The sequence below is a fragment of the Typopeltis vanoorti genome, chromosome 3 (assembly GCF_054136105.1).
Source record: "Typopeltis vanoorti isolate ZY-2024b chromosome 3, IOZ_Tvanoo_1.0, whole genome shotgun sequence".
Classification (NCBI taxonomy): domain Eukaryota; kingdom Metazoa; phylum Arthropoda; class Arachnida; order Uropygi; family Thelyphonidae; genus Typopeltis; species Typopeltis vanoorti.
Genome location: NC_143551.1, coordinates 101,807,168 through 101,824,691, shown reverse-complemented (window position 1 = coordinate 101,824,691; position 17,524 = coordinate 101,807,168). Strand labels below are relative to the sequence as shown.

General features: G+C 34.6%; 1 protein-coding gene across 1 annotated transcript in view; it reads left to right on the top strand.

Moving 5' to 3' along the window:
* The window catches only part of LOC150108428 (histone lysine demethylase PHF8-like), a 391,806-nt gene that overhangs the window by 89,864 nt on the left and 284,418 nt on the right, over window positions 1-17,524 (top strand). Inside the window, exons 7-8 of the mRNA XM_090415841.1 lie at window positions 957-1,155; window positions 8,369-8,619. Coding sequence (XP_090271967.1) covers window positions 957-1,155; window positions 8,369-8,619 — 450 coding nt within the window. The remainder of the gene's footprint in view (window positions 1-956; window positions 1,156-8,368; window positions 8,620-17,524) is intronic.

Below are 17,524 nucleotides of genomic sequence, written 5' to 3'. Positions count from 1 at the left end.
GAAGTCATTAGCCTCAATATAGAAGCAGCTTAGTTGTGAAGATATTCATGCATAAACTTTGTTTGCTTACACTTGGATAAAAGATAAGCCAAGAATATAATTTCTTGCATCTTTAATTTAATAAAAATTGAAAACAATGAATGAAAATAGTTTTTGACTGGACTATTACTATTTTATTATTACTTGACGCCTCCACGGAGTCCAAAGATTCATCGAGGGAGGGCATCTACTCTACAGCTCTCTATCTCCACCACCCACAATCCACCAATTACAATGAACCACAACTACGCCAATGGCATCTACCGTCCACCACTACCACTAGTATTTTTACAGACAATCACAAACATCCAAGCCCATGGTAGGATTCGAACCCGCTGCCTTTGGCTGGAGAGCAGATATGCTAACCACTCGGCCAACCAGGTCGGCCAATTTTCATTTGAAAATTAATTTTAGGTTTCTTGAAAAGTTTCTCACTGTTTGATGGTTAGTGTTTGTCAGAGAACTGTAAAAAGCAGAACAGTTAACTAACAAGCATTCTTGCTGAATAAATGTGCTTTACTACCACCACTGTCCTGTTTTTTTTAATACTACTGTGTGCACAGATGTTTGTGAATGCCTTGTGGTGGTAGATGAATTTAACTAATTGGAATTCTGCAGTGGCTCGAAGGAGTTTAATATTTGGTCTCCAAAGCATAGTTATCAGATTATCTAAGCTTAGTTGACCCACAACATTTGAGTATGTAGGCCTACAAGCTTTTATGAGATTCACATTAAATAAAAAAATAATTCTTGCAAAATGATTCAGTTTATAATATTCCAGTGGTATAAGTATGTATAGTAGCTAGACATTTAAACAAATATTCATTTTTATATGATATTGAGTTCCCTTTGCAAATGTTTTAAATGCATTGTGCAGCAATTTAAAATCATGAATATTCATTCTTTTCCTATTTTAGGTTATCAGAGTTAGTGAAACCTCCAAGCATTGTTCAACGATTAAGCTGGGTTGAAAATTATTGGCCAAATTCTTTGAATGAGTTACTTCCTTATTCTTGTCCCCAGGTGATGAAGTATTGTCTAATGGGCACTGAAAATAGCTTTACTGACTTCCATGTTGATTTTGGTGGAACTTCTGTCTGGTATCATATTCTAAAGGTAATCACTGTTCTATGAATATTAATTCATATTAATTATTGAACAGTCAAGAGCTTTAGGAAATAATAAAAATAAAATTAGTAAATAATAATCAAAATTTGGTTGTTATTATCACTATTATTTTTCTTTCCAAAATAACCATGATATTTTGAAGGAAAAAAAAAAGTTGGGTGGCTTTTTTGGTAAACAAAGAATAATAGCAAAGTGTTGTGGAAATTGAGCTGCTCCAGTGTTAAGATTGTGAGTCATTTTGTAGAATTTTCAAATTTATTACTTAAAGAATAATTTTAATACAGAACTTATGAATGGGATGAAAACAGTATGAGATCAAAAATAATGCTAAAAGTGAAGCACTAAGAAATGTATAAATGGATAAATATATATAAATAAGAAACCGGGAATAGCAAGAATAAGAAATAAAATATTAAATTATGAACTAAAAGTGAATATAAAAATGTATAAAAAGATTATAAAAGAACTTGGTATTACATGAAATATTCTGAATAATTTGCTATTAGATTATAGAAAAATAAAGAGAAAGTCACTTGAGAGAGAAAGCCAGGCATAAGGATGCCATGAAGCTTATGAGGTGACTGAATACTGAGTGGAATTGGTTAGAGATTAAGGGAAGATAACTAATTTTATGTATTTGCCATGTAGATTACATTAGTTACTTTCCTTTACCATTAGTCCATTTAAATTCTGCCAAATATGTAGTCACCTTGCTTCATAGGTATTAAATTTTCATCTGTGATTACTTGAAATAGCTATCACACCATCATTAATACTGTTTCAAATACACTGTTTTGTCATGTATATTACAGGCTGAACAAAAATATTTCTGTAGTTTAGGAAATCATTTAATTTCCAGTAGCAAGACTGCAGGTTTCTAAATATAAAACAAGTTTATTAACATAAACAGTATAACCCAAAATGTTTCATAAGTTGTAGGACTTACATCATCAATAAGACCTGTCTAGTTTATTTTCTTGTCTTGTCTATTTTGTAGTTTGTTTGTTTTTTATACAGGTCTTGTACCTGCAATAAAATAAGTCTGACAACTTATGAAACTTGTCAGATTATATTCTTTATTTTAAATTTAGTTTAATCCTTTATCCAAGTGTAAGCAAACAATGTTTATGCCTGAAGTATCTTCAGGACTGAGGCAACTCGTGGTAAAAGTGGACCAAGCTCTCATCACTCCTTATTTCAGTATCTCCCATAATGCAAAGCACATCTCCTGCGGACATGTATAATGCTATGCATTAAGGGAAGGACCACTACCACTGTCTAGTAGCCTCAGTCCTGAAGATACTTCAGGCGCAAACTTTGTTTGCTTACACTTGGATAAAGGATTAAACTAAATTTATTATAGTCTAACCAAATGGGAAAAAACTTCCGACATCTTTCTCTAAATCGAGAGTAATTTAATAATAAGGTGTAACACCTTTTGGCAACTCGTGTAGGTAAATATGACTTCACCATTGCTTCTCCCTCAGTATTACCACTTCTGGATCTGGCTCCCACTGATGAGACCTCAATAAAGGCCGAAACCGGTCTGGGTAGTGGCCCTTCCCTTAATGCATATAGCATTATACATGTCTGCAAGGTGATGTTGCTTTACATTATGGGAGATAATGAGACAAGGAGTGATGAGAGCTTGGTCCACCTTTACCATGAGTTGTGTCAGGCCTGAAGATACTTCAGACGCAAACTTTGTTTGCTTACACTTGGATAAAAGATTAAACTAAATTTATTATAGTCTAACCAAGTGGGGAAAAACTTCCAATATTCTTTATTTTAATGAACCTGTTTTAAGTTTAGAAATTTGTGGTCTCAATACTGAAAATGAAGGTATATTACAAGTTTTTTGTTCTTAATCTTTTCATAAATTTTGCATATTAATATTTGAATTTTTGATATTTTATTGGATTATATTCTTATTTTTATCCTTGTCATTCAATCCTTTTGCATATTTCTTTGATTATGAAGGAAAGCAACATTACTTATGAAAACTTGAGGTATTAATTACAACTCTCTACTATATGCAGGTGATGTTACACTCTTATATAAATCCGATATAAGTCTTCAATAAATATCAACAGAGCTGAGTAAATAGGCAGAAACATGGAAAATATCAACTGCATCTAAATGGAAAACCTGTGGAAGAAGTAAAATATTTCATCTATTTACATACGTTTTTTGGAGTAGATGGCAAATTAGATATGGAAATGGACAAAAGAAAATCAAAAGCTGGTATGATAGTGTTGTAACGTTCTGTATTCGTGTTACATTTCTCAGCCCTTCTTGACTTTGTGTTCTTTACTTAAACTTTGCGAATTGTAAATGGTCAACTGCGTTAACTAACAACTGTCCCAATTTATTTATTTCTGCTATATCTTATTTCTCATGCTGTGTAGTCTAACAAGTTTATTTGTTTTACGACTGCACCAGTTAGACTATGCATTGAGTGTGAGATTATAAAATTTTTAAAAAAAATTTTATATATATATATATATATATATATATATATATATATATATATAAAGTGCCATATATGACAATGAGGATGTCTCGCTTTATATAGGCCTGCACTTCTGTTGTACACATGCACACGTCTCTCGAAACTTCCATATATGGATATATGGTCATGTATTGACATCTGACCATGATGACTTCATACTTGGCGCATCTTTTGAAATTGTCATATATGGCAATTCTTAGAATTCTTCACTATTCTTAGAATTAGACTTACTAATTAGACATGACTTAACAACATTACATGATATGCACCACATCATTTTAACAAAGGCTTATGGTTAATTTATTACAAATATAAGATTTATACAGACAAAATTTGACATTTCTTTAAGTGCAATCCCCTTAAAAAAATATGTAAAAGTGAACATGAGAAGTTACATAGCATGAGAGATTTTACAGTAGGAAGTGATCTGAATGCCACTGTGGTTCTAAACCAAAAAGACTACACAGGTAAGCTTGCCTCTTTACTTTTAGATCGGTCTACCTACCTCCCAATAGAATATGATCCCACCTTTTCCCAAATCAGAACGCTCCACAGGCTCCTTAAGAAGGTCACCTCTTGGCCTGCAGAAGTGACTAACAGACTTTAAACTCTAGACCATCCTGAATATATGGACTACCAAAAATCCATAAGCAAAATGTACCATTATGTCCCATTGTGGATGGTATTGATTCTCCCACATACAAATTAGCCAAAGTGCTCACACAATATACTAGCAACACACTTTCGCACATAAAAAAACTCAGCCCACTTTAAAGCCAGTATAGAAAACCTCTCACTCCAACACAGTGACATAATGGTCAGTTTTGATGTCTCCTCCTTATTCGCCAGTGTCCCACTCAAAGATACCTTAGACCTCATCCAAGCCAAATTGCCTCCCAATAACTCAGCCCTATTTCAGTTCACCGTGAACTCAGGCTATTTCATAATATTTGGTTTACCGATCAAGTGTTGATCAATTTTATTAACTGAACCAACTAGTTTCGCCACACTTATCTGTTGGCATCTTCAGGGCACTTACATATAGGTTTAAACAATCTCACAATTATGCGTAACTGCAAAACTGACAAGAATAAAAAACTGACTAGAATAATTACAAATAATTTTTTTTATTCTTGTCAGTTTTGCAGTTACGCATAATTGTGAGATTGTTTAAACCTATATGTAAGTGCCCTGAAGATGCCAACAGATAAGTGTGGCGAAACTAGTTGGTTCAGTTAATAAAATTGATCAACACTTGATTGGTAAACCAAATATTATTATTTACTAATTTATGATCAAGAAAATAACCTTCATCAGGCTATTTCATTTGACAAGGAAAATTCTACAAACAGATAGAGGAGACAGCCATGGGTTCTTCACCCCTTTATGGAGGTGAAAAACCAATGGTGAAGGACCCAAACTCTGCCCCACATAAACCCACTGTTTGGCTATGCTACGTGGATGTCATGTTCTCTATTTGGCTGCATGGCCTGGATACATTTCAAAATTTCTCAACACACTTTAAACAATCAACACCCCAGGATCCACTTTACCTTGGAAAAGGAAAACAACAACAGTCTCCCTTTGCTAGACACTGATTATATTCCATCCTGATGGATCCCTGGCTTTGTCTGTTTACAGAAAACCTACACATACAGGTAAATACATTCACCCATTCCCCTCTTCCAACAATATGAGATTATAAAAACCCTATACAACAGGACAAAATTAATCAGTTCAAATAACAATGCCCTAACTACTGAACTTGACCATTTCCTTAACACCTCTTAGCCATTGGCTACAACCCCCAAAAAATCCAAAAAATTATTAAAACCAGTTAACCACAACCTCCCCTTTCTGTAACAGAGATTACTCTAAATCTATCACCATTGCTTATATCTGAGGTACATCTGAAAAACTAACAAAAATCCTAAGAAAATATGACCTCACAACTAGTTACAAACCATAAGAAATTGGCATCTCTTATCTGCTCCACCAAAGACTAGCCACCTTCCCTAGACCTACCTGGAGTATACAAGGTCCCTTGCAAACTGTGCTACTATGGCCAAAGAGGCAAGAGGCGAATATCAGGATATTCAAATAAAAGGACTACATTTGGTTTCACCAATACAGCCACTCAGGGCTTGCTGACCACATATTGGACACCCACCTCAGAATACATTGCAAGAAGGCCACTTTATTACACCCCAGTAAGTTAAGTACATGTATGAAAGATTATTCCTTGAATCAGCCATAACTCTGAAAAACTTCCCAAACCTCAACAAATTTGGGTGTATGAGACTGCCCCAAATTTGGGAAGCTTACATTCTAAGAACATCAGGTTGTCTTGACATGGCCAAGACAACCCAATTTAGTCTGCTAGGACTGACTTCAGTTGCCTTTCTTCAGCCTCGTTTGCTTAGTGTCAGTGCCTGCATGTGCATATCATTGTTTTGTGATTTCCTGAAGATGGCAATGTAACATTGCCGAAATATAGGAAGGTATTGATTAAAGTTTTTAATTAATATCCTAGTATATGTCATTTCCTGAAAAATTTAAAAGCTATCTATAACCAACCCAATATTTTGACCAGAAACTAACTGGTCATCATCAGTTGCATCAGCATAATCGCAAGGTGAAGCTACAACTGCTAATCCTATTTGCAGAGCTGAGCCATGTGCCGGATACCCATAACTTGTGGTTAGTAAAAATAAGATTACATTTAAGTGATTTGATATAAAATTAATTAGATAATGAAATGACACAGCATTATATTAAATTAAATTTTAAAAAAAAATTAATTAAAATGGGAGACAGTATTGCTTCCCATTTATGAGGATGAGACTCTCTCCCAAATCTTGGCAATAGAGACAGTCATTCTGATTTAAATTGGGGCAGTGTAGAAGTGCTTCAGCACTCACTGAGGCACCCCACACTCTTGGGGTGGGGAGAAATAAATGGCTAAATTTAAGAAATCAGTGGAGTCAGGAGGAAAATATTTTTTCAGTAAAGTTAGTGTTAGAAACGAGTTATTATTGGTATTATTTATCTACATGTTTGGCTGTTTTAAAGGAGGATTCAGTAGCATTCTATGGATGGGATGCAGTGGGTTATTTGGTTTATGAATTTTAAGCAGTCTGTGTATTGGAGCAGGGGGACTAAAAGGTTTGAATTTTATAACCACTTCAGAGGCCAAGATATGAAATTTTTTTGCAGGTTTATAAGTAGTGCAGCTTATGAGCAACTCATTCATTTTCCAGTTATAACCACTGGTATTGAGGACCACAGTAGCATCATCTCTAGTGATTATAATGCTATGAGTGAATGGGTAATATTATTTATTAGTTAAACTTCACTCAAACATAATGCGATATAGATAAGTAGCAAAAACCAATTGTTGTTGTTAGCAATGCTGTGTGTGTGAACGACACTTTTGTGTTGATATATTTCAACTTTATACTCAAAGGTTGTTAGGAGTACTCAGGAGTTTTTTCTTATGAAAAAAAAAAAGTTCCTTTTGTAGTTGATGGTTCAAAACAAGTCATTTTGGCTTTTATATATATATATGTATATATATTCTGCCAAGCAAACATCTGCATAAAATGAGCATCTTGGCATTTGTTGTTGACTGCCTTTATGACTTTGATATACATACCAGAAAGTTGAAGGATGTTTTGTAATAAGCCACATCTAACTCATTTCACTAACTTCAGATTCGGAATCAGAGTGAATGTCAGAATTCCACATATTTAACTGTTTGCCGAATCTGTTGTATTATGAATCATATAATAAGAATGAGTAGGAATTAATGCTGGTGCACTGGTGACAAAAAAATAATGATTGAGCTTTAATGTATACACATGTCCTCTTAACAACCTTTGAATCAGGGTAGAGAGTATATTAATGGATACCATTACAAATTATATAAGGTATTCAAAGGAAAAACCTTCAAAAGACTTGTGCTCATAACTAATTGTACATTTTCTCATTTCATCATCCCTCATTATGCACTTGATTGCTCTTTATGGCCAAGTAGCTTGGCTTTGGAGAAACTTAACGTTGTGATAGAGTGGTTAATCCTCTGTGCAAATCTCTTTGTAAATTGCATGTATTCTCTGGCCAATTAGTGTCTTGTGAGATAAAAAACCTGAGTTTCCTGGGTGAAAATCTAGCCACCTCCATAATAAGAGTGGCTAACTTACCTCACCTGAAGCCCTTATAAAAGTTCTTATCCTATAAGTAGTACAGAGAATTAAACAGGATTCAAATCTAGTTTTCCAATTGTCATTTCTGACTGAACATTAGAGGTTCTGTCAGAAATGACAATTGTAAAAGTAGTACATTTTTAATAAATGTTGTAAAAGTAGTTAATTATGTGAAATGCTGTGCTCACTATAATTTTAGAATTTCTTGGAATAAAAAAAAAATTCAAAAAAGTATTCAAGTGAGTACAAAATTTTATATGTTTAATTCTCACTTTAGCAAATATTGCTATAACAAACTTGCTCAAAGTAAGAAAGTCTTGAAGTACTAAACAAAGCCCTGTAGATACATTGCCATACTAAAAGAAATTTACTATATCAATCTCTTCTCTATAATAAACTATTCCAGTGATCAGTTGAGTTATAGTGCACATTAACTGTATATGTATCATATATCCATGATGTACATCCTTATGCTTTTTTTTAGGGAGAAAAAGTATTTTACCTCATCCGACCAACATCGGCAAATCTTTCACTCTATGAGCATTGGATGGCTTCTTCAAACCAAAGCGAAACATTTTTTGGAGACCAGGTGGATACATGCTACAAATTGGTACTTACAGAGGGTCAGACATTATTCATACCTACAGGATGGATTCATGCTGTGTTGACTTCTGTGGACTCATTAGTATTTGGAGGAAATTTTCTCCATAGTTTAAATATTCCCTTACAGTTACAGTAAGTATTGAAGTTGAAAAAACTTTGCTTTTCATTTTTAGAATAATTTTTCTAATGCCCAGTTTATGCTCAGACTGAAATATTAACCATTGCTCAATTCAGGTCCCCCTGTGTATGTGTGTGTACATGCTCAGTGATCTCTCAATTGTCTGATCTTCAAATAACTGCAAACCTTCAGTTAATCATTATTTGGTTAACACAGCAACTGATTTCTTGTAACGGTACCTTCAGCTAACCATATCATCACTTATCTCATCAGCAGATTGATTCCCCCTAACTGAGGAATTACCATACACACGTGCACACACTGTTACATGACAATTCATCCCTTCATTTTTATACAGGGGAATAATTAGATGTTAGGATGAGGATTTGATGTTTGATATTAAAGGAAAAGCATCAAATAGCTAATAAACCCTTGTTTTTCAGACCTTTTGGATGTTAGGTAGTGTTTTGATGTTCATAATTAGACATTGGAATGATTACTTTTCATATGTTATGCTTCATGTTCAGATGATAGATAAAATTCCAAATAGTGGACATTCACTTCTGATGTCATGTAATTTGCTCATGCATATATATCTTGTTATAGTTTGAACCATGTACATTAATAAAGGAATACATGATTTATTCCTGAAGTAAATATACTAATTAATATTACAAAATTAAAAAATAAAAATTAATAATACAAATTGATTATTAATTATTATTGTTTTTTTTTTGTTTTTTTTTTAATTTTTATTTTATTTTATTTAATTATCGCTAGAGGTCAGGCTAAGAAAAACATTAAGTTACAGCGTAGATTTTATTTACCAGTATACAGTCAAGAGCATGTAGCTCGGTTCTCTATACACATGTATCCTTCTGATGATGACCTCAATACAGGGGTCGAAACGTCAAGTGTTATTTTATTAATAATTAGTAAAATAATCATCTCAACGTGTGTTTTGTGTCTCATCATCAACATCAAATTCATGATATGGTATACAGGATATGATAGTACTCTTCCTGTCTACAATTTTCCTCCAAATCAGTCTGTTACTTGTCAAGACTCCAACATTATCTGATCTTATATTTCTATCGTCTAAAGCACTTTGTACCGTATCAATCCACCTATTTCTTGATCTTCCTCTGGGTCGTTTTCCTGCCACCATGGCAGAGAACACTTGTTTTGCTAATCTTTCCTCACCCATTCTGTTTAAGTGACCATACCACCTGAGATTTAGCTCTGCTAATGCATTCCTGGATGCTGACAATTTCAAGTTCTTTCCTAATATCCTCGGTTTTAATATGATATTGCCATTGATGCCATCTTTTCACGCCTCTAATCTTTCTCAGGACCTCATATCTGCGGTCTCTAGTCTTTGGTCAAGTGTTTTACTTCTGACCCAGCTCTCAGATCCATAAGTTAAAACTGGTTTGAACACTGTCTTGTGTACAGATAATTTAGTGTTCTGACTAATTTCTCTCTTATGAATTTATTCAATTGACTTCCTACCATACCAGCTTTGTTGATTCTGTCGTCTATTTCCATATTTAATTTACCATCTTGACTAAAAATCATGCCTAAGTAGCTGAAATGTTTTACTTGTTCCACAGGTTCTCTGCTCACAATGCAGTTAACATTTTCAACGATTCTACCTATTTTCATTGTCTATGTCTTTTTATTGCTGACCTTCATACCATATCTATTACAACAGTTACTTAATTTAGTCAGGGAATCTTGCAAACTTGTAGCAGACTTATTTAGAAGTATAACATCATCCGCATAAAGCATAAAGCTGACATTAACATCTCCAATTCTGATATCATGTTTAATACCACTTTCTTTCATAATGTGATCCATATAGATAATGAATAACAGAGGAGATAATCCTTGTTCTAACTGCTGGCTTACAACTCAAATAAAGACTAAGTATTGCTTGATATAATGCCCCCATTGACACCATATAATTGTAACTTATTGAATAGCTTCTCTCTTGGCACCTTGTCATATGCCTTTTCCAAATCGACAAAACTTAAACACAGATTTTTGTTATATTCCCATGCTTTCTCAACTATTTGTCGTAAAGTGAAGATCTGATCCTGAGAGCCTCGATTTTTCCTGAATCCAGCTTGCTCTTCACCAAGCTTCTCTTCTACAATTCTTCTTAACCGTTTTTCAAGTATACTTGCATAAATCTTCCCAGGAACACTCAGTAGGGAAATCTGTAATTCTCACATTCAGTTTTATTTCCCTTTTTATATATGGGTACTATGAGAGCTCTACTCCAATCATCAGGAATTCTTCCCTCTGTCCAGGCCTTCTGAACTATGCAGTGCAGCCACTGTAAGACTTTTATACCACCATACTTCAGCATTTCTGGTCGAATATCATCTACTTCTGCTGCCTTTCCATATTTCAAGCTTTTGATGACTTTTTCTACTTCAAGTATGGATATGTATTCCTGACTGTATGCCTGTTGAGTGTTTTTTACCACTGTGCTAATACTGCTTGTTTCATTTAGCAATTTTTGAAGTAATTACTCTATATTTCAAGGATATCTTTTTCTCACCGTTTCATGTTACTTTTATCATCTCTAACTCCTTTTACAGCATTCTTTTCCTCCATTTCTAAGCTTCTTCAACAATCTCCACAATATTTTGTCACCTTCTTGATATTTATTTTCTATGTTCTTGCCAAAGTCCTCCCATGACTTTTGTTTAGCTAGTTTTATACACTGTTCAGCTTTCTTACATTTTATTCTGTATTCTCTGAGAGCACAAGCTGACTTATTTGCCAGGAACTTTTGGTGTGCTTTCTTCTTTTCCTTCACTGCCTCTTTAACTTCCTGTGTCCACCATGGAGTTCTGATTTTTCTATCCTTGCAGAAAACATCACCACATGCCTCTCTGGCTGAATCAATGAGGGTTTTTCTTCAAGTCTTGCCACTGAATCTCCAAGGTTTGGTTCCTGTTAAACTCTTTCATTTTTTCTTTAATAATCTTTGTGTATTTTAGTCTATAGTTCACATCTGAGAGCTGCTCAACTTTTATTCACTTTAAAACTTTCTTACATGTTATTGTTTTCAATATGAAATCAATTTTATCCTGCTCAAGACTAAATAGTGATCACTTCCAATTTCAAATCCTCTGTACACTCTGGTGTCCTGCACCAGGGAGAAAACATCACCATCAGCAATAACATAGTCAATGAAACTTTTCTTATTCCTTGCCTCTTCTCTCCTTGTTAATTTGTGCACATTTCTATGTTGGAACATGGTGCTAGCAATAAACCAGTCCATGTCCTGAGCAGATATCCAACAAGTATTTGCCATTATTATTAGCTTTGCTCTTTTCTCCAATTTTTCCCAAAATATTTTTGTATGTCTGACAATAATTTCCTACTCTGCTAATTAGATCCCCAACAAGGACCAACTTTTCCTTTTTCATTGTGTCAGTTGCTTTCTATAAAGCATCAAAAAATTCCTCCACTTCTACCTTAGTAGAATCTTCTGTGGGACCATTGGCACAAATAAGTCTCATTACCAATTCCCCATTCTGATATTTGCCCACATCAGTCTACTTGAGACTGCCTGCCATTCAAGAAGATTAGCTTCATATTTTGTGATGAATACTATGACTACTTCTTCTTTTCCTTGATTGTCATTGCCTGAATATAACATTTTGTAATTATTGCTCAGAAAGATCCCACCAGTTTTTGTCTTTTTTTCTTTCAGTCACCGCTATTATGTTGATCTGATACTTATCTAATTCCTCAGCTAGCTCCATTTCTTTGCCATTCAGGCTTCTTATTGATAGTATCGATCTTTAACTCTGGTGATGTTGAGTTGGGGTGTGCTTTCAGATTTTTCCAGTAGCTGACTTTTTGCTGTTTGCCCTGGTTCCCTGCCAAAAACAACGGAGGCCTTGTTTAATAGGGCGATGCCCCAGCCGGCATGAAATTTGTCATATTGTACCATCATTTTGTATATTGGTTTAAGCCAATAAGAATACAATTTGGTCAGCTAAATCCCAAATTGCCAGCTCATCCTCGTTCGTTTCGTTCAGTATCCAGTTAGATACCCAACAGGGTGCACCAGGAGAAGGTGAGGATTGGACATTAGATCAGAAGCCCTGGTCAGTTCTCTGCATTCCTTTAAAGGCTATGTGAAGGTCTCCTCTCAGTTATACAGCTTTGACCCTTAAGCACCCCCCCCCTAAAGTTTTGTGTCCCTAAAGGAAGTCTAATATAGAAATTAGACTTCCTCTTGTATTAGTTGACATGAATGACTCTACAATTGATATTTTGTAGCTTATTGCTGCATCATCACATTCTTCTCTTAGCATGCATCCAATATAATGTTGCCTAATAGTAATGTGTAATTTTTTTTCATGTAGTACTATCATATCCTGTACACCCCTTGAGGGTACATGGCAGGAATTTGATGATGATGATGATAAACTTACAACTGTGTAAAATTTGGTTGATAATTAGTATACATTTGTTTTAGCTTGTAGAATTTCCTTTGCTTGCAAAATGTGTTGGGATTTCTTTGGCTTCTAGAATATGTCTGTGTATCTCCAGTCAATATAGTTGACAGTAATTGTGTGTTGATCTCCAAGAGTGCCTTGTTATTATCTGTTTTGGAGAGTTTTGTTCTAGATATGGTGTCCAGAAATATCATAGGTTTCTGTATACCTTTGGATATTTTGTAAGCTTTTCCTTATTTTCATCGAATAGAAGTGTGTTCTACATGACAAATTGTTCTGTATACATGATTTCGGGAAACTAGAAGACAGAATGCATCCATATACTCGTTTACTCAGTGTAAACGAGTTGTCTTGCACCATTAATTGGTTTGGTTGGTCAAGTGGACAGTAACAATGCTCTCTAGCTAGTAGTTTGTGGGGTTGAAAATCCCTCTGTGGGCATGTTTACTATAATGTCTTTAGATAGGAGATGAATTTCATTGCCTGCTGTGAGCTGCCTCCTTGCATTTTGAATGCCTGGAATGGTTTGAAAAGTTTCATTTTGGATTCTAGAGTAAGTTTACCGCAATATTTAATCCTTGGCCCACCAAGAAGCTTCAGTGACCAAAAACATGTTAAGAGTCCCAGTCAGTGGTCGCTTGTACATAAGCACTGCGACACTACAGCATCCCCAAGGAAAAAATGAAAAAATTCAATTTTGTTTGTGTTTATAAATAATAACAATGCTTACAACATTATATAAATGCAAAACATGTTAAAGGTTACAGCTTATGTTTCGACAATTAATATTTGGAATTGTTCAATTAACACTTTAGATTACGAAACAAATACACTGCGATCTAATGCAGTGTCAGAATTATCACGTTCGGTCAGTTGCGGCTAGACTTGCCGATATTCGTTCGCACTTGTCACTGCACTTAACAAGTGAATCTGACGCTGCTCAATGAGCATTGTCGCTACAGATAAATTGTATGCTTATGCGTGTTATTTCTGTGAATACGAAACTTTTATTATTGGTGTGTGTTCGTGGTGAGGGTGAAATATTTTGTAAATCTTATTTTATTTTGTTAAAATAACATATAATTATTTATTTATTATAGATACAAGGCTGAATCATGATGAGTGTCACTGTTGAAAATATAAAAAGAATTGTGTTTTTCTACTTTAAAAAGGGTGAAATCATATTTAAGAATAATACTATGAACCAAGAGCAGTTAACAGTGTAAATATATGTTGTTGCTTCTTGTTTTTGTTTTATTGTTTTATCCCATCTACGCTGCGATGTTGTATTAACTTTTGTTGTGCTTGCTTATCTGGTTATTATTCTACTCTATCTCTCAATTAATATTCTACCTTCGGTGACTCTGTACTCCTTACACCTGAGAGCAATGGAAATTTATTTTATTTTCTGACTGTGCCACCATGCCTCGATGTGGTACAAGGAATATTACTACTTCCGGTAGATTCTAATCATACACAATAATGTCTTCTCTTATTCCAAAAAACAAATTTTTACAGTCGTGGCTTCTATTAGTCCTCTATCATAACCTTTAATTATCTTTTAGTTTCCTGCCTATAGGATCGAATTATTTGGGATCAGTGCATTGCAAAGTGAGATCAGACAACACTCTTTGATTATAATTAACAAACATATTTAATAGCTACAAAATTTAGAGAATATTACAATACATAAATCAGGGGAATTTCCCTCTGTAATCTCAGTTCTAGTTTTGCAAATTATAAAATTCTTAAAGCAATATCTTGTAACTATTCGATTAGTTTATAATATTCTCTTCAGCTTAAATCTTAACCTCAATTTCAAATAATGGCATGACTTAAACAACAGAATAAACACATTAGCACAAAAGATATTAGGAATACATACAATTATCAAATTGATCTCTTAGCCCAAACTACTCCTTAGGAAATTAGCTATACTCAGTTCCACCTTTTCACAAATTCAATCATATAATTGCACTAGTTATCCATAGGTTATATTTATCTTATTCTATCAATCCTAGCAGTCCATTAGGAATTTCTCTTACATCACAAGTTTAACAGTTTACAATAAAATGACTCACATGAATTCCTTCTTTTCTCCGGTGCACTTTTCTTCTCTGCTTGTCTTCGGCGTTCTAAGTTTCCTTTTCCATCTCGTGTTTTGAATTCCTTCCTTCAGGTTCTCGGAGTACCGATGAAACCGGCGAGTCAGCTAGCGGGATATGTGGAGAGGTTTCCTGGCATCTGGAACAATCGGGCGAAGGATCACGACTGTCGGGGCATGTGCAGACTCGGCTGAGCAGCAAAGCATCCGACTGGGTTCAATTTCTCCTAAGTTAATCGCCTCTGGTTATCCTCATTACTGAACTTGAGCGGCTCATGGTAGATCGACCTCCGTTTTCCTCCCTCAGACTTCTCCGCGTCTGGCTAACGTTCCCCTCTCAAACCTTTCTCTCGATGTCGGTCCCAAAAAAAAAAAAAAAAAACTTCCTCATGATTTGTATTTTCCTCTCTCCTCGAACCTTGGGTTAAGTTTTGGAACCCCCTTACTTTCCTGCACAAATCTTGCATACAGTTATGAGAACCCTAGACAACATCTTGTGACTTTTGGTTCTCGAGCTTTCGCCAACTTCTTATGTCTCCCCTTTCATGTCTTTAATCCGATTTCAGTAGCCTGCGGAACTACGTTTGATTCTCGCCACCCCTTTCTATGCTGACCTTGAAGGTCACCTGAGATTGAACTCATAAACAAAAATCAAACAACTTCTGATTCCAAAGTGTTGCCCTTGTCTTCACTAATTTTACATCCTTTGTTTAAGCAAGGAGCAAGCTAATTCCCTTTGGGCTTTTCATATTCTATACAGAATAGTTTACAAAAATGAATAGAAATATTTGTACAAGGTTTCAAGATGTGACCTTTCTGTAAAAAGTCGATGCATTAAACGCAAGAAAATTTATGCGGCATTGAGTTTTTACTTTTTACAACAGCACTATCTATGATTTCAATTGAAAAAAAACATGATTTCACAAATTACAATTTTTAATGTGAAAAGGTTATTGAAAAATTTTGTCAAGTCAAACAAAAGAATGGATTTTATTTTCAAATAATATTTTTAATAAAGCAAATTTTTTTAATATATAAATTTACTTATTAATAAATTGGTTACTGATTAGGAAAAAATGAATTATTTTTCTTATTTTGTAAATGCAGCACCTCCACTTAAAATTTTCATTGGCTGCCACTGGTCCCAGTTTACTTTTCTTCATCATCTTCAAGCATGCATTATGAATGGTGTTTTCAAAATTGTGTCTGTCATCATAGAGCGAGACCTAGCATTTCTTTTTTTTAAAAGGTACAGCATTCGAACTGCTATTATCCCCTAGCAAATAATGATAATGTTTTAAGAGTTTTCCAAGTCAGCTAGTGAATAATCTTGTCACTGTTCTTCCAGGATGCCCAAGCAGTGGTGTCTGAATCACTTTTGAAACCATAATTTCCAGTTATGAAAAATTCTCCATGAATATGGCTAACAGAATTTGTCACTAATATCACATGTTCCTGCAAGTTTAAGCCGACACAATAACGAAAAGTCAAAGAGAAATTGATCACATACAAGGGGAGGGGAAGATATACTAACCTCCTAAAACATTCCAAATGAGCTTCACAATGCACTTGGTCCTAGCTCTAACTTTAATGATTTTCATTTCTATCTTCAGTCTAAATACACTTAATTTTCTTTTCCTAACAGAAACGCAAATGTCAAAATGGTCTTTAAGTGGTTACAATGAAATTGGAAGACAGAATGCACAGTTTGTAGTTCCTATTTCTTCTTGATTAGAACCACTAATGGGCTGTAATTTCAATATATATATATATATATTATATAGCCTCTCTTAAACCAATCGCATATTACCTGTTTGCACAATGTCATCTGATGAGCATTGCTGTTAAAAGGCACACTTCCCCCCTTTGGAGGAAATTCCTCTCTAGCTATAGATAGCTTTCACTGTCTGATATTTTAGTCTTGCTTACTTACTAGTCTCTAACTGATATTGCTGTTGTCTTATTTGGTCTCCAGAGTTGGGTCTCACCAGCTTCTGCTTCCCCTCTCTTTTTATATTACAGTGTCAGTCTTCAACGACATGATCCACACATTTATAAGAAACCAGCACCTTCCCATTTGAGGATTAGTATATAAGGCTAAACTTGATGAAAATACATCAGGAGGCATTCCATTCAGCTAGTTCATGCATAGAGGGACTCCAAAACTGTTGAGGCCACTTAAGTGAACAGGAGACCGGATGCTCTTTTTTTGTGGGATACATGTTCACAAGCCTTTCATCCACATCTGCCACTTTTTGATCTGCTCGTTTTTATTATCAGCACACAGGACATTATAAATAAATGTAGTAAAGTAACTCCGCATACCAA